We start from the raw sequence: 16,965 nt of genomic DNA, 5'->3' as shown, positions 1-16,965 counted from the left end.
CTGCCATCTGAGAGTGGTGCCCATCTGGCACGAAGCGCGATCTTCTCCTCTTCAAAGAGCGGCATTCCAAAACATGTGAAGTAATCATCCGTCTGGGTCCACTGAAAGTCATCTTTAATATCTAACTCGGTATCATACGGATGGCATAAAGGCTCTAAGAGAAAGACAAGAGTCGTTAGCTCAACGCTAGCAATGTGACCCGAGGCACGTCTGCGGTCAAGGTGCGAAAACAACAAATGGCCTGGCCAAACTCACCGTTCCATGTATGCTCCTTCAGAACGAGCTCAGGAGCTTGCTTGGTGTTGGTAGCCGTTGAGACTGGGACGTCAGTCCTATGGATGTCCGATTTGTTCCTTTGCGAGTATTTTGGGATCTTCTTTGCCAGCTTCTTGCCCTGGTACAATGCTGGAAGGGGAATTCTGCCGCCAGCTTCTCCTAGAACTGGGTTGATTAAGCCGGGAGTGATCCCACGAGTGGAGTTCAGGCCGAGACTGATGCCTGCAGCAACCAACTTCTGCTCGATTTCAGCACCTAGTGCAATGCTCTTCTTGTTTCCGGAGTCCCAGGCACACAGGAAGAACGCCTGACGGAATCGGCCGCCTCTCTGCTGAAGGGCGTTGGGCTTAACACTGTGACCCCTTGGCATTCTGTCGAGGATGTCGTCGAGTCGAATGCGGCGGTCCAGTCGGATCCAAGCCTCCACCCGAAATTCCTCGACATCCGTGGGAATCTGGTCAGGCAGAACAGGAATATCTCTCAAATACTTTCCATTGATTGGATATGCTTTCATTCCTATCTTGGCCTTGCTCTTGGGCCCGACGGGATGGAGCTGATACAAGATGTCGGGGAGATTGTCCCATGACCAATCCTCTTGCTCAGAAAGGGTCTGATCTGACACAATGCTTGCATCTTCACAAGCGATCTGTGATGCTGATGCTGCTATTGTTGTTAGTGGCTAGTCTTGTCCGCAGGACTATGGACATACCTTGGTTGGGATGGTTGATTTCTTTGACGTTCAACGTCTGGCTTGTCCGAAGGGCCACGGGCATACCTTGGTTGGTTTGGCTGTTTCCCTTGACGTTGAACGTCTGGCTTAATCCCAGTGGCACATCCATTCTGACGGGAGAGATACTAAAGTCTAAGCACAAGCCGCTCAGCCGTGAGGGATGTCTGATAGAGGGAAAGTCCGAGTAAGAATAAGAGCAAGAAGATGAGAACCTATGAGGAAGGGGAGCTAGATTGAAGCTGAATGACGTCGAGAGCTTTGATGAGAACAGAGTCGATATTAAATACGAAGACAGTCTTGGTCGAGAATCGTTAAGAGTAGAGAGCAGACGAGGATGAAGATAGGTCTTCTGTGTTGGGGGCACCTCGTCTTTGGTGGCTCGTTTATGGGAGGCTGGGACTTGGGGCTTCAATTGGGGTAGATGTTTCAGAAGTCTCAATGAAATGTGAATAGGGCTCTCTAGCTTGCTAGCGAGATGCGTTCGCTTCACTCGGAGCTTTTTAACAATGCGACATCATTACCTGCGAATTTATTAACAATCACTGTCCTACTGGATAATGCATGACTTGCACGTTCACCGCGGTGCTGATTCAGAGAACGGTGTATTACTATGAGAGCTATAATACAAGGAGATGAGTATACAACTTCACTTCCGCAGCGAAACCAGAGCAACGGGCGGTAGCTGTGGGGTATCAACCTCTTTCGAAAGCCTAACCATACACATGTTCTGACCAGGTCAAGCCCTGTGAAGAATTCTTGGGGACTTCATAGCAAAAGTTGAGTCTTTTAAGACTTCCACCTTTGCCATTCATATGACTCATTCGGGGCTGGTGAGCAAGCTTGTGAGAAGTCTCGACAATAGCTATATCAAACAAGTGATTCTATTCTCCCTCTATGGACCCGCATGTGGATCCAGATACAACGCAAAGCCGGGGAAAGCTTCAGACAATGAGCTTTGTACACGGGAGGTCTTTCTTTGTCCCAAGGGACCCACCCTGTAAAATCGAGTGGCTGGGTACTGCTGCGGTATTCGAAGACTATCCCACTCTCTTATGCCTTAGAACTTTGGAGTAGGTCTTATCAGAAGAACGGGAACCTAGCTGATCTGTAGTAGGCGGTTCAGCAGCTTTAGGGGATTTTAAAGATGCTTCCAGTTAGTAGTGATAATGCCAACCCGGAAGAGGCCGAGCACCTCAAATCTGTGCATCCCCCATCTCTAATGCTTGTCTGCTTTTCTGTTGATATGAGAAGCTTTTTTTATTATTGAACATAGCTTAACAATGACTAAATCTGATATCTTCCCGGCGTGTGATGTCATCAACACACCGGGGTAACACCTGCTACTTCATCAACTGTTACCTTCCAGAACTTTGAAGTCGCCTTCATGATGACGCTGCAGTGGAATTGCTAGAAGCAGACTGCTTAGCAGCCAAGGAGTTGTAGCAAGAAGAGAGTGTGGTCTTGAAGACCCTGATATTGACTCGTGTACTGTAGTCGGACTAGAAGTATACAGCAACCAATAACAGAATGAGCCAAGACAAATTCCCGATACTTAGTGCAGTGCTTTCTAACTTAGTTCCCTCCCACTGTATTATTCAGTCAAAACATCATCAGCAGTAACTGCTATACTGCACCTAAACACTGCTATTTTATATCTCCGTCTCATTCAATCCCCAGAAAGCCAATCAATCCTTGCATTTCAAATATGACTGCACCCCCGATCCTCCGTCTGATTCCGGCCGTAACCCCGAAGTCCCGTGTCGCATCTCAGCTTCCCAGGCGGTACAGTCTTCAGATAACCTGCAACGTGAAGCCGAACGCATCCAACAACCGGGAAGGCATCGTCGACATCAGTGCGGATCGGGTTTCTGTATGCGTTGCCGCAGTGCCCCGGAACGGCGAGGCAAATGCAGCGGTATCTCGCATTGTCGCACAAGTAATTGCCCCTTCGGATTCTTCCGCTTCCCTGTCTCGTGTGCTCGCTGGTAGCATACATAGTACAGTATTTGATCTGGATGATACCAACTAACAAGCTCAGGCGTTCAAAGTGCCCAAGTCAGACGTGGAAGTAATCCGCGGGCTCAAGTCGCGCGACAAGATCCTCAGCATCGCTAATCTGGAGATCGGATCCCAATCCGAAGACGAGTTCATTCAACAGGCGCATGAGAGGCTGAGAAAGGCATTAATCTAATCGCTTCCCAAATCTGGTGATTGGCTTGTCTTCGACCGATACATAGCGGGAACGGCGGTCGCCCCCGTGACATCACGGAGGGCGGGAAACTCCCCGACTTTTTTTTATCCTCCGATTGTACCGCAGTTCAACAATCTCACCGAACTTACTGTCCAACGAAAAGGAAACCGAAGTCATCATTTCAACTACCTTGATTTCAGGACCATTCTCAACATCAGTCGAAATGTCCACCACGTCACGATCTCAGCCAGCAGAACCGGAGAGCGCGAAGCGCAAAGCCCCGATCGGGCAAACCTCCTCCACACCAACATTGACATTCACCACGCGCAATCCCCTCTGGACCTACCTCAAGCTCCAATTGTATGTTCCTTGCTGCTCTCTAATCTTATGAACTTGATTCATTAGTTGTAACACAGAACGCATCAGCCCCCGGTCTCACAGTCAACCCTCACCCAACCACTCGACCCTCTCACAGCGCGCACCTACCTCTCCGCCGCACTCAACCAATTTCTCGGGCTTTCCGGCACGGCCATCTCGATTGATATACTGAAGATCGACCCTCCCACCGGTACAAATGCCAAGACAATCTGGATTCGAGTCCCCGCACCGGATGCATCAGCCGTCGTCGCGGCACTGAGTTCGTGGGTCGGGGGTGGCGGTTCGTCGGGCGACGCGAGTGGTGCTGGCAATGTTGCCTGGCGGGTTTGTGCCAAGGGAAACTTTCTCCAGGCGCTGGTGAATGGGTCCGGCGCAGAGATGTTCGTGCCGTGAGTGTCTGGGCTCGGTATAGCTTTCTTGACTTTGTTCACCTAAGGAGAGGTCTGAAACATCGACTTGATGTTGAACTTCGCATACAATGCGTTTCCTGCCGAAGTACTGCAGAAGCGTGCTCGGTGACTGAGGCAGCGGTCATTCCGGTTACTGGAGCTGGAGTCGTGGTCTACACCAATTGCTCGGCCATCTCTGGGGTTTGCCTGAATCTCAGACACACAGCGGTTCCGGCACGAAGCCTAACCTGTGGATATTGAATGGTCTCGTGGTGGTTTTGTCGTAACTTCCAAGCAGCAGCTCTTCTTTTGTCGGACTCAGACTCGGCTCGATCCAACAATAGGCAAAGGGTTGTGGTGGAAGTTCGGTAGATTGGGTGGGAAGCAGATTGTCTGCAGTTGGAGGAATCGACTCGAGTCGAGATGTATCTAGGTCACTTGCTTCGTTAGTCTCTCAGGAGGGATAGAAGTTTGGTACCGATTGTAGACGCTCACAGAACTCCCGGTCCTTGGCTGGCACTAGGTAGCCTGTATCTATCCCCGTCTCCAACCTCAAGATGAACCCCGGCATATCCTCTGCTCTTCTATACCTGTAAGACAAGCTCGTAGATGGACCGACATCTCACCACCCTTCAATTGAAAAGGATCAGTTTCGCTGCACAAGCCTAACTGCAACCATACGACCGTATATCCAATTACTGCGAGCTCTGAGCTTTTGCTCCAGGGCATGACTAATGAATCAGATAATGCGCCAAAGATGCCCCTGCATGGCACGCGCACAGCCCGCAGGCGAGAGTCAGTGCAACCCGGTACTTTGTACTTTGTCCATCCTTCCAGCCAGGTTGGCCGCGCAGGCCTTATCCGCCCCCTCAAATCGCGACATGTCGAACACTCGCATTCCAGGTTCTAGTCCCAAGATTCGATGGTTGAATCAGCCTTGCGAAGACTGATACTGGGCACCACACCAGCACGATTACCCATTCCAAGGCTGCTACTGTACCATGACCTGGGTATATTACGAACGCTCTTCATGAACCGCACACCACAAAAACATTGCAGTCCCTGAACGAGAGGTCAAAGAGTTTACCTATGGAATGCACCCTGTCGAATCGAGACCCGTCCATTCGCCCAGCTGACCTCAAAACTTGAAACAAGACAGCACACTCAGCGTGACTGTCATACTGTGTATTTGCAGGTGTGTGCGTGTGGTAAGTTTAATTATCTATAAGACTTGGCAAGGGGGAAAGGAAAATCAGGGGTCGATGTGACTGACTGAATGACGCCCGAAGCATGGCATGGCATGGGCTTGGGCATGGGCTTGGCTTAGCAACGAGAACGGCGCAAGCCACTTCATGCAGGCTTACGGGATGATGAAACGGATGTTTGATGTGCGGGTGAGAGAGTTGATCTATCATGTAAGATTATCGTGCCCCCTCCTCAGAGTTTCTCGCACAGAATACTAATCTCTGCTGCATTTCAAGGGTGCCGTATGTCTTGGTACTATTTCAGGTTCGAAGGACTGAAAGAAAGTCAGTCTACTCCGTACCACCTGGTAGTTACTGCACAGTCAACGCATTGGCCGTCTTCCAAGCCAACTCCCCATGAACGCTAGTTGTTGCTGCTATAAGGATGCTACTATTTTTAAGGGTCCCGGACTCTCTCTCGGAGTACACCGTATCGAAGGTATTGCCAAGGGATCGTTATTATTGGACCGATGCAGCTCGGTTTCATCGTCTTCCTGTAAAGATGGGTTGGCGATGGAACCTATTTTCGGGGGAAATATTACGAGGCTTGCCCCTGCATCAAGCCATGGCGTCGGGTTCGGGTTGTTTTTGCCGCCACTCCCGATGATTGCCTTTCCGAAGGGCTGAAGATGGTGGACATTATTGAGTAGTACGGAGTAGAGTAAACTACCAACTCTCTTGGAGTCATGCGAGGATCTGATTCTATGGCACAGAGACTTCCTCGATGCACAACAAGAATAGTGACAGTCCGGACGGATGAAGGAGGCGCAGGGGACGGGAAGATGAAGAATTGAATTGGCCAGCCCGCCAGCGAGCCAGTGTTTCAAAAACCCGACGGTCTGGCCTTTTGACAACCACCAACTCAACGAATCACGGCGGGCAGCGCGATGGGGCGGCAGTAGCCGTTCTGAATTTGTGAACGGATGTGACGTTTTGGCCCGCGTGGCGTGGGTGCGCCAACTGGACTGGCAAGTCTCCCAATGGCTACCAAATCCTCCTCCGGCCAGATGCCGATCGCCCTCGCCTGTGCCCCGCCCCGTTCCAACTGTTGTCAACTTGTTACGGAGTTCTTTTGGGCCTTGGGGAAGTTCTTCCATTGCCTTTGGTTGACTTGCACCAGCAGTGGCTGTACAAGCACAAAAAAGAGGAGACAGGATACGCGGTACAGTCCCCGTATTGTACGAGTACGCAAGTCGTACACGTACTTGACTGACTGACACTTCTTCTCGTCCATGGTCCAGAAGACACCCTATTTGCGTTTGTTTCTTACTGTGTACTATAATTTTTTCTTTGCTCCAGACTAGAGCCAATGTGTGACCAACGCTTAAATTTAGTAGTTCCTCAGCTCATATTAAGCGTCGATTCAGCTCCAAACCCCCCTCCCAGATCTCATTCCCAAATCCTCTTCCTTCCTTCCTTCTTCTCACTCCTGACATCGTCGATTTTCGGGGTGTTTTCCTTACTGAGTTACTCCTTCCCTCGCTATTAATTCCCATAGTCAATTCAACTAGTCGACTAGTCTGCTGTTTTTGGTGTCTCTGTGGAGCCAGTTCATCGTTCGTCTCCCAAGGCAGGTCCTTTGTGTGCGAACCGCATAATTCCTACTGTTCACCGTCTTTGTTCCTCCTCCCTCGAATTCCTCCTACACCCCATCACCTTCAGCAACCATGTCGGAAGAAGCAGGACACCAGGAGCAGCCTCCTGTCGCGCCGGTCCAAACTGCGAAGAATGAACCCTCGGCCAATGTACAAGAGAAAGCATTCCGGCCGGGGCGCCTGACGCCACGCCCCAGCTTCCTCGAAAATCTCGCCAATTCCCGCGACAGACAATTCATGCTTGATCGACGCAATTCGAGTGAGCTCAATCGATACTTTGTATGTCGTCAATGCAGTGACGCACTACTTCTGACCCATGTGGGAAGCTGGGAAGCTGACTGTTTATGCATAGCATGGCCCCCGCGATCTCGATAGACACTCCAAATGGCCCCTCGCCTTCCGGATGCACGGCAGTATCATGCCCAAAATGATCCTCCCCCTGTTCTTGGTTGCCCTCTGGGCGACTGCTATCACCTGTATCTCCCGCTTCGTACATTCTCGTGAGTTCGCCCTGTCAACGGTGCTGAAAGGTCGTCTCTAATGATTGGGTGGTCAGTTGGTATCAATAGTATTCTGCTCACAATCACCGGTTTCGTGGTCAGTTTGGCGCTTTCGTTCCGCAGTTCTACCGCCTACGAAAGGCAAGTTGTGAAGCATTGGATACCGGCTCAATTTTACGGAACTAACGGTATGGCAGATGGGCGGACGGACGCAAATACTGGGCACTGCTGATCCAGACCTCCCGCAACCTCGCACGGACAATCTGGGTAAACACAGCTGAGCGCGAGGGCGAACTAGGAAAAGACGATCTACTGGCTAAGCTGTATGCTGCCCGAGTCCAAGAGTGAAGAATGCATATGCTAACATCAGTAGGACGGCCTTCAACCTGATCCTCGCCTTCGCCGTCGCCCTCAAACACAAGCTGCGCTTTGAGCCTGATGTCGGTTACGAAGATCTGGCAGGCCTGATTGGTCATCTCGACACCTTCGCCAAAGAGGCACACGACCGTCAAGTCCTGCAGCCCCCGAAGAAGTCTCTGTGGAAGGAAGTTGGTGAATCACTGGGCGTTTCGTTTGCAGAGTCGAATCCACGCAAGCTCATCAAGCGGTCCAAGAAACCTTTGGGACATCTGCCGCTGGAGATCCTGAACCACCTGTCCGCCTACATTGACCGCTGCATTGGAAACGGAACCTTGACCTGCGGTCTTCACCAAAGTCAAGCCAGTACGCATTCCCGCCTCCCTTACACTTGTGTGCTCTCAAGCTAATGCCCTGCAAGTCAACGGTATCTCCAGCTTGAACGAATGTCTGACCGGAACGGAGCGTGTCCTCGATACCCCTCTTCCCGCCGCCTACACCATCTCCATCGCGCAGATCTCCTGGATCTATGTCATGGTTCTTCCCTTCCAGATGTACAACTACCTGGGCTGGATCACCATTCCCGGCTCTATCGGTGTGTACTTATCCATTGGCTGCACCCAAAACTCTACTGACTCACAACTTAGTCGCCGCCTACATCATCCTCGGCCTCGCGTTCATCGGCAGCGAAATCGAGAACCCCTTCGGACACGACGTCAATGATCTGCCCCTGGAGACCTACTGCCGCCAACTCGCCAACGAGCTCGACATCATCTCCGCCATGCCCCCGCCCAAGCTGGACGAGTTCGGCGTCCGCGAGGATAACTTTGTGCTCTTCCCGCTGAGCACCTCCGGTTACAACGAATGGAAGGAACGCTCCGTCGACGAGATCCGCGCCGCGCTGCGGTCGAAAGTCGTCGCCAACACGGACCCAGCAGGGTCGGAGACGACGACCATGATCGGGAGCATGAGTAGCAAGCAGTCGTCGGTGTGAGAGCCCTCGGGAGCCGTCGAAACTGGCGATAGAAGAGCTTCGTGGTGCATTCATCATTGCAATGAGTGGGGGACCAAAATTCGGAATTGGGCGTCTTCGTTTTTTTTCAAGCATGTGAGTCTGGTGTTTTTGTTGTTAGGCAAGGTTTGCCTTCTGATGGATGGATGGATGGATTGGAATGTCTTCGGGTTAATGTTTTGTTCCATATTCGGGCTTGAAGTTGTTGCATCGATTCATCTGTGTAGGTGGTGGATATAGGCATAAAATGGGGCCCATATACTCTCAAATCACTCACATCTTCGAGTTTGGATCAATTGGTCTGCAGACTGGCCAGATCGCTCTCTCTTGGGGAACTGTTCTCTTGTCCGACTCAAAACATACTGCTGCAGCCGTGTGGATCTGTGCACAGTTGTCATACTGTAGGTGTGGGTGGAGTCCCAAGTCTAGTGTGCAGGAATCTCCCCACTGACCCAGTTTACGTACGAGTACGTAGTAGATCTGACATACAGATTACAGTAGCGCAGTGTATCCATCTCATGGCCCATGCGCTGCACGATCCCCGCTTGGAAGACCGATGTATGTATACAAGCAGGGAAAGGTCTACCAGAACATACTCCAGTGCCCTCCATCCACCTCCACCCCCGCCTACTTTCCACCTGTCGCCCCCCCCAATATCCTCCATCATCAACCCAGACATCCCTATTCCCTACACAGGCCAATCCGTTGGATTCCCTTGTCTCTTTCACTCCACAGCGGCCAGCCACTGATGCCTCCGGTCCTAAGCATACCCTACCACTCAATCAATCATGCAACAGAATATGAACTCCGGAACCCCAGTGGAGCGCAACACGCCCATGTCTGAACCCCTGCATCGAGGGGGTCGGCTCACCTGCTTACCCTACTTGCCTAGAGTCTAGAGCCTATCGCCTACGGCCCACCTAGCCCTGACCCTTAGGGTCCAGCAGACCTCGAGCATGCAGTGAGCTCAACACCCTTCACCATAAAAGGGGGGCCAAGGGCGGATCGCTTCCCCAGTACGATAGTCGGTGAGCTTTTCTTCGTGCGTTTCCCTTTTCCGGAGGGCCGGGTACTGGCTGGACTTGGGTTTTCCTGTACGGTATAGCAATGAGCATGGTTGCCTGGATAGGACATGTTTCTGAAGTGCGATATAGGTGCGGGATGAGCGAGGGTGTGGGGGGGGTATCTATCTACATCGGAGCTCATTTCACCGAAGGGGCGTCGATTTACGGTGCTGATCCCTTTATCCCAGGGTGCCATCGAAGACCGGAAAAGCCAGAGCCCAGGGGTGGAAAAAGGTCGACGGATTTGCGGGGTAAGCAGTTTAGATCTGGACGCCTCGTGCCGAGGGAGGAACAAGCTATATGGGTGTCGGAGTTTCTCCAGGATCAAGCTCGAGTATATTGTTACCTTTCCACCGTCGTGGGCATATTCCTTTTTTTTTTCCTTCTCAGATTGATACTACAGTCTGACAACTCCACCCTGTCTACGATCTAGAATCGAATCATGGCTCCATCGGTGACTGCCTCAGACTCTAACCCCGACCCGATCAAGCCCGGCAAGAGACCCGACATCCCTCCGCAGCTACAGGTCCTCGGCAAGACCAAGGATGGCAGGGACCTGAAAGTGCGCCGATACCCTGAGTTCCAGAGCCTGGAGGACGAGCGCGGATACCGCAAGCAGCACCTGGCGGCGGCGTTTCGTCTCTTTGCGGATCGGGGCTTCGACGAGGGTGTGGCGGGCCACATCTCCGTTCGCGATCCTATTCTCACCGATCATTTCTGTAAGTTTGGATGCCAGTTTTCCCAGCGTGGATGTACCTCAAAGCTGTTAACACGTACGGAACTCGCCCTAGGGATCAACCCCCTCTCCGCACACTTCTCGCTCATCAAAGTCTCCGACCTGATCTTGGTGGACGAGGATGGCTTGGTTGTCGAGGGCGATGAGCCCATCAATGCCCCCGCGTTCGCCATCCACTCGGAGATCCACAGGGCCCGACCGGATGTGAACGCCGCGTGCCATGCCCACAGCGTCGCCGGCAAGGCCTTTTCGTGCTTCGGCCGCGAGCTGGAGATGATCACGCAGGACGCACTTCGGTTCTACAAGAGCCATGGCGTCTACCGGGACTTCAAGGGTGTGGTTCTAGACCGGGAGGAGGGTCAGCGGATCGTGGCTGCTCTGGGTGGGGGGAAAGCGGTGATTCTGCAGAATCATGGCCTGCTGACGGTGGGGGAGAGTGTCGATGAAGCGGCATTCTGGTTCATCAGTCTGGACAAGACCTGCCAGGCTCAACTCCTGGCCGATGCAGCATCCGCAGCGGGGTACCAGAAGATCATTATTGACGAGGAGGAGGCGGCTTATGCGGCCTTGCAGGTTGGGGGGCCGGAGAAAGGATGGTTGGCTTTTCAACCTTACTATGACGAGCAGGTTGCGAAAACGAAGGGTGAATTTCTGCTGTAAAGTGATGCGGATCATATGATGGGCCGGGGATGTCTGGCGGTTAGGCGCAAACAACCCCGGACGATGGAGCCATGTTGGAGTACGGTCCACTTTCCAAGCCTATTGATCAGGAGGGAGCCGGTTGAAGAGCCGGCTGTCCATCATGATCATCTGCAGTAGTGCGAAGGATTCAGGGGGGTCAACCCTTGCTTTCGATTATATGCTTGCTTTCATTGCTAGTGACATTAGGATAAGCCATTTCCCAACAGCGGTCAAGAAGAAGAAAGAGTATCACAAGTCGAAGCTGTGGTCATCAAAAGCAATTAAATGGCTGTAAAGGTTGATCAGAGATATCAATAAACTATATATGCCTATCTATAAAGTCGTATGCTGACCCGAGGAGGGCCGGTAGATCCTCAAAGACTATTTGCATGAGCACCAGCTCTTGCTTTCCCGACGTCATGATCTGGCCCGGTTTCACGATTGTGGTTAAGGTTAGGATCCGAGAACGGCATACCGTTGGACTGCACCCAACTTTGAGACCACACAGACCCTTCATTCTACTCATACATGTATAAGGATCGCTGGTGGTTCCTCGTAGTGGCAAGCGATCGCCATCCACGAGCCAGAGCCGAGGAAACCCCATTTAGAAGAATGTTGAATGGGTGATCGACCGGGCAGCAGCACGCCCCACCCGCAGGGTGAACTCTTGCCGGAAACGGAAAGACTGAATAATCAGAATCCAGTGCTACTGCTGGGGAGTACTTCCACCGAGTCAATTTGCCCTTGAGAGTCTCTTACTCCAACTGCATGATGAGAAGGCAGCCTGATGCTGATATAGGTAGTCGAGTAGGGGCATAGGAGCTGGTGCCACGGTCAGCCTACCGTGGTGGACGATCTGTCTGTTGAACTCCTTGTATACCCGACCACTAGGGCAGAATGCAAACTGATCAGCGCCGTGCTGATACGCCTACAGTATGGGGTCACACCTGAGCTGACAAGCAAACAACGTGCCACTCGCCCTGAAACCGAGGTTTGAAGCTAGCTCTCAGGTTTCTAGAGCGGTTGATGCCTTCGAGAACGAAAACAACCCTTCTCAAGGGTTACTAGAAACAGACAATGCACAAGATAATTCAGCCGTGTCTGTAAGCGCAGCGGGTACGCGTCGAGTCAGGTAGGGTCCTGGCAAGCATTGCTGGGACCATCCGCCCAAAGCGTCCGTCAGTGCAAGCGCCTGATAATCGGAAGCTGTATCCCCCCCGGATGAGCGGACGGGTACTCTTCCACCATGTAGGAACCGTACCAGCCTGCGATCGAAGCATCCAGCCTACAAGAGTGTGGCGTGCCCTCCATGGTTCGACTGCTCCCGATGGTTCGATAAAGCTTATCGCAGTGGCTGTCGGCACCCTCTTGTCAAAACTTGCCGGATGACTGCAGGGCAGGTGAAAGCTTCCACTTGACCAAAATCAGGGAAGGCATCAAGAGACATATCTGTCATCGTTCATGTCAAGAATTTGTCATTGCGACCGAGTGGTAAGACTGCCAGCTGGTCCTCAGAATTTCGGGTTCGCACTATTTCGCAAGGCTAGAAGATCATTGAGGTTAAAAACTTTAAAGCAGGCTGCGGCCCATGATTGTCACAGCCGTGTATCTGATGGAGTAATGCGCTCCACTTGTGCTCTGATCGGTAACCCTTTTTAGAATCCCATCATTAGCCCCTTCAGGTAGGGTGGATCTGATGAGGTGTTCGTACGGTCGCTGTGGTTGTCTGCGAGTATCTATTCATACTACTCAGGAAGTATATGTTTGACCTCGTTGTAGAGGGATCAGTGTGTCGCAGGCACCTGTTCAATGCCAAGTCGAGTTTCGAAGTCTTCCTGCGTACTATTAAATTGGCAATCTCAGGGGGAACGATCTGCTTTCAGCTTGAACGAGAACAATGTCTTGTGCGGAGAGTAGACTTGACAGATAACAGAACAAATGGACAAATGGAGAGACAAGGCTTTTTCTGCATGCTGCATGGTGGATGCAAGATGCAGGAACGAGTGCACGCCATGAGGATGGCAGCACAATTGCCGATGGCAGATGCAACGTAAGCAGCAGGAAGCACATGTATAATGATCAGTGTGAACTGTGAAGGTACGGTACTGTACCTAAGGAGGTAAGGTAGTACTCCGAGTACGGAGTTCCCTCCGTAGTTTGTATGAGTACTCCGTAGTAGCGTTTCAGCTGCTTGGTGGGAATTGAAGATTGTACCGAGGAGATGAGATTGTTGTCTGGATGCCCAGTTGTCTGTCTGCGGGGCAACCCTTTCCCCATCCGGAATCTGTCTCGAGCGCCACCACACTAAATCCCGCTTAAATGAGGAGACACCACGAGCTCATGTTCAATTGTGGATTACTGTGGTTATGGATTGTGGAGCAATATTCCTTCCCTTCCTTCCCTTCCTTCCCTTCCTTCCCTTCCTTCCCTTCCTTCCCTTCCTCCTCCATCACATCGGATTTTACATCCACCAGGTTTTCTCCCACAATTCCTCTCGGACCATAATTTCAATCCAGTTGGAGGCTGACGAATTCTTGTTGGAGAACCGCTCTGAATAGCCAGCAAATGAATCTCTGTCCGCAAATTTCAGGTCAGTTCTTGACTATGGGTGAATAGACTTTGGCACCCTGGTTCACGCTGACCATCTAGACTTGGGCCGGTGATTAATGGCTCACTCGCTACAAGCATTAGATCGATTCCGCCGGAATGTGGAGCAGAATGTGAACGATGGTTCAACGGATCTGCCTGTTGCTGTCCTGTGCACCCCGTGAAACCCCCGGCGATTCTCACTCCCAGTGGCCCCCCTCCTCGCCATTGTCTGGCCGATACTACCCCATTGTGGAGTCAGGCCCACCAGCTCATTGGAGGACCTTGACTTGTTTCTTAGCTTTGCTGGGATCGATCTGAAATTGGTTGCCCCAGCCAAAGTCAAAATGTCAAGGTGGGCTGGCTACGGGCAATTCATGGTTGGAGAAAGGGACCAGGACCTGAATCGACGGCAGTTCGAACTCTGGGAGTGGGTACCTCATTCCTGGCTATATTATATCCCCCGTCGCCCTCCCATCATCGATGCTGTCAACTAGCATGTGGTGTTAGTGACTCGGACTCAGTCTGCCATTGCGATAGGTTCTCGCTCACCCTCTCACTGATATCGGATCGTGATTATGGCCAATGTGATTAGCAACTATCTGTCCGGGGTTGCTGGTGATTATGCTTGAATTCCAACTGAATGATCGCGTCTTTGAACAACCCTTCGCTCCATCCAAATAATTCAGCAACTGAACCCCACTCGAACCTTCATCCGAATAACCTCGTCCTAACATGCGAATTCCACCCGCCAGTGTCCTGGCGACATGGCCCACGCCTAACTATGTCGACCCTGTCACTCGTGGAAACTATGTGCTTATCGTCAGCGTTGTCCTCCTCAGCGTCGCATTCGTTGTCACCTGCCTCCGCCTCTATACGCGTTTGAGGATAACGTGCACCTTCGGTTTCGATGACATTCTCATCATTTGGGCCCTTGTGAGTACCAGATTGCAGAACTCGTAATACCTAGCCGCTAACAATCGTGCGTCAGGCTTTCGCAATTGGAATGTGCGCTGTAACATCTATAGCAACTGAAAACTACGGTTGGACCCGACACATCTGGGATATTCCACCTTCTTGGCTGCCAGCTGTCAACAAACTCAACCTCGCATTCCAAATGCTCTTCTCCTTGTCGTCCAGTATCACAAAGCTTTCTTTGTTGTGGTTCTGCAAGCGTTTACTTGGAGCCGGAAGCAAAGGCCTATATTCCTCTTACAATATTGTGCTGATCATCGGCATGGTCATCGTGCTAATATGCTGTCTTCTATTTCTCTTCATCTCCATCTTTCAATGCTCGTGAGTTTCCCTTCTAAGACGCTCTCATCACAAGCGCATCTTACCGTGAATATGTACTAATGATTTAGGCCTATACGCGCATACTGGGAAGTGGCACCCACATACTCCTTCCATTGCCTCAACGACGGTGCTGCTGTGTTCTCGGCCAGTGTCGTGAACATTTTTACTGATTTCCTCACCACCGTTCTCCCAATGCCATTGATCTGGAATCTGAAGATGCCTGCTCGACAGCGAGTTGCTGTTATCTCAATCTTTGGCTTGGGAATCGTGGTTAATGTGGCTGGCTCCATCCGGACAGTTTACGTCTGGAAGAGCATGGTGGCTTCATATGATACTACTTGGGTGGGCTGGCCTGTCCTTCTCGCTGCTTCAATAGAGATCAGCATGGGCTTGGTATGTTATCATCTCTTCCTGACTGATTCAATTTTGTCTGACTTGTCTAGATCTGCGCTTCTGCCCCTGCGTTGAGGCCCCTTGTCACCTTCTTTCTGCCCCGTCTTCTCCAGTCCAGTCGCCGCTATGCATCGTCTTATGGCCGGAAGAGCCTTCCGCCAAAGGGATGGTCTTCGAGCGCGCCTACCAAAGAATCAAGAATTGAAGATCGCCAATATGGCTATCAAGGCGACACCAATGTCGATCGGTTCGAGGTTCTGCGTACGGTGGAGATGGAGACTTGGTCTGAGATCAAGAAGCCTGGGCATGCCGACAGTAATCAGCCCTCGTCAATATCGAACCATATGCGGGTTGCAACACCTACACATCACGTGGAATTGAAGAACCACGGTGTGGTCTACACGTCGCCTGGTAGCGACAAGTCTACTGCTTCCCTTACTCGAGACTTGAACTCGAACACCGAACGGTCGGTGACTGACCGGTCGACGACTGACGATAAGAACTTCTTCTAGTTCTTTCTTCGATTCGATTAATATTCTTATCATGTCTTATACAACCGAGTTCCGTCATCACGATGATAATGCTTAACGATCGTAATCGTGTTCAACACATGTACGCATCACGTCTACGCACAGCGCCGTGCACTTCTGGCAAGACCCATTCCTTTTCTTTTTTGTATACAACGATTTATATCTACATTCTGTGTGTAAATTTACTTCTATAACACCCAAGTTATGCGCTCGCCGTGACGAAGCGACTCCAACCTCAAATTGAGCGATGTCTATTCAAATTACTTGCAGCTGGCGAAGTGCTAGAAGTGGGTCGATGGAGCAGCTCCGCAATCGGATCCCGCACTCCCCACCTGGCACTCTGACTCGGTCACTCGAGAGGTTCAGCTTGGATGCCAGATTGGCCTGACCGGGCCGGCACTGCATCGCGTAGACTACCTTCTTCGGGCTAGTTCAAGGAGCATATGCCGGCCTCACTGGATGCGGGCATACTAATGCAGGCACCAAAAGGTGCTTACGTGTTTTCCTTAGCAACCCTGCTTCTCGAATCTCCGCGTCGCTCTTCCCTCCGACACTTGACTGTCGCGTGTCACACAGTAACTTTGAGTAGACAATCCTATTGTATTAAAACCCGGTCTTGGTATCGCATTGTAGAACATACTAGCAGGGGTGTATGCACGTGTGAAACTCAAGTAGATGGCTGTCCAGGAAAGAGCAATCTAGACTTCCTCGTGGACTCCGATGCGATAGATTAATCCTCCGTACGCCGGGGATCTCTATCTTCAGACAGCAGGCCTGTGAATTACTGTATCCAGTAAGCTTTATCCCTTTGAGTTTAGTGCTTTAATGCTGGCTCTGTACTTTACTGTTATGTAACTGCCCTTCTACGTACTCCGGTTCCTACCGACTACTGACTATTGATCCTCAGTCCGACGCACTGCCTTTGTTTGTTATTTGACCGGAAACACTGCATGGTCAAAATAGCGGTAGGACCACGTGAAGCGTAAAGGTATCCATTCCATCGGATG

The 16,965-nt window shown here is 51.4% G+C and overlaps 6 protein-coding genes across 6 annotated transcripts; 5 read left to right on the top strand and 1 right to left on the bottom strand.

Moving 5' to 3' along the window:
• Nucleotides 1–175: 175 nt before the first annotated feature.
• BO86DRAFT_323384 (uncharacterized protein) lies at nt 176–880 on the bottom strand (the record flags this gene model as incomplete). The annotated part of the gene is made up of 1 exon (XM_025668425.1): nt 176–880. A coding segment is annotated over one exon (705 nt), but the record flags the coding sequence as incomplete, so codon positions are not given.
• A 1,831-nt stretch (nt 881–2,711) lies between these two features.
• BO86DRAFT_323405 (DUF167 domain-containing protein) lies at nt 2,712–3,197 on the top strand (the record flags this gene model as incomplete). The annotated part of the gene is made up of 2 exons (XM_025668426.1): nt 2,712–2,942; nt 3,045–3,197. The coding sequence occupies 2 exons, from the start codon at nt 2,712–2,714 to the stop codon at nt 3,195–3,197; spliced, it is 384 nt and encodes a 127-aa protein (XP_025523260.1).
• Nucleotides 3,198–3,309: 112 nt separating this feature from the next.
• BO86DRAFT_223434 (uncharacterized protein) lies at nt 3,310–4,333 on the top strand. Its single transcript, XM_025666934.1, has 2 exons — nt 3,310–3,557; nt 3,614–4,333. Exons 1-2 carry the CDS (start codon nt 3,421–3,423, stop codon nt 3,966–3,968), a joined length of 492 nt encoding a protein of 163 aa, XP_025523259.1. The 5' UTR covers nt 3,310–3,420; the 3' UTR covers nt 3,969–4,333.
• Nucleotides 4,334–6,425: 2,092 nt separating this feature from the next.
• BO86DRAFT_413195 (UPF0187 domain membrane protein) lies at nt 6,426–9,018 on the top strand. Its single transcript, XM_025674718.1, has 7 exons — nt 6,426–7,082; nt 7,156–7,303; nt 7,360–7,444; nt 7,501–7,626; nt 7,677–8,026; nt 8,082–8,255; nt 8,308–9,018. The coding sequence occupies exons 1-7, from the start codon at nt 6,876–6,878 to the stop codon at nt 8,652–8,654; spliced, it is 1,437 nt and encodes a 478-aa protein (XP_025523258.1). The 5' UTR covers nt 6,426–6,875; the 3' UTR covers nt 8,655–9,018.
• Nucleotides 9,019–10,178: 1,160 nt separating this feature from the next.
• On the top strand, nt 10,179–11,132 carry BO86DRAFT_422446 (class II aldolase/adducin family protein; the record flags this gene model as incomplete). Its single annotated transcript, XM_025675342.1, has 2 exons — nt 10,179–10,455; nt 10,528–11,132. The coding sequence occupies 2 exons, from the start codon at nt 10,179–10,181 to the stop codon at nt 11,130–11,132; spliced, it is 882 nt and encodes a 293-aa protein (XP_025523257.1).
• A 3,119-nt stretch (nt 11,133–14,251) lies between these two features.
• On the top strand, nt 14,252–16,171 carry BO86DRAFT_223222 (uncharacterized protein). The gene is made up of 4 exons (XM_025666933.1): nt 14,252–14,675; nt 14,731–15,035; nt 15,104–15,428; nt 15,479–16,171. Exons 1-4 carry the CDS (start codon nt 14,475–14,477, stop codon nt 15,938–15,940), a joined length of 1,293 nt encoding a protein of 430 aa, XP_025523256.1. The 5' UTR covers nt 14,252–14,474; the 3' UTR covers nt 15,941–16,171.
• Nucleotides 16,172–16,965: the final 794 nt, after the last annotated feature.

The sequence above is a fragment of the Aspergillus japonicus genome, assembly GCF_003184785.1.
Source record: "Aspergillus japonicus CBS 114.51 unplaced genomic scaffold BO86scaffold_75, whole genome shotgun sequence".
In the NCBI taxonomy this organism is placed as follows: Eukaryota; Fungi; Ascomycota; class Eurotiomycetes; order Eurotiales; family Aspergillaceae; genus Aspergillus; species Aspergillus japonicus.
The sequence above is the reverse complement of the archived record's forward strand: the minus strand, read 5'-3'. Positions and strand labels throughout refer to the sequence as shown.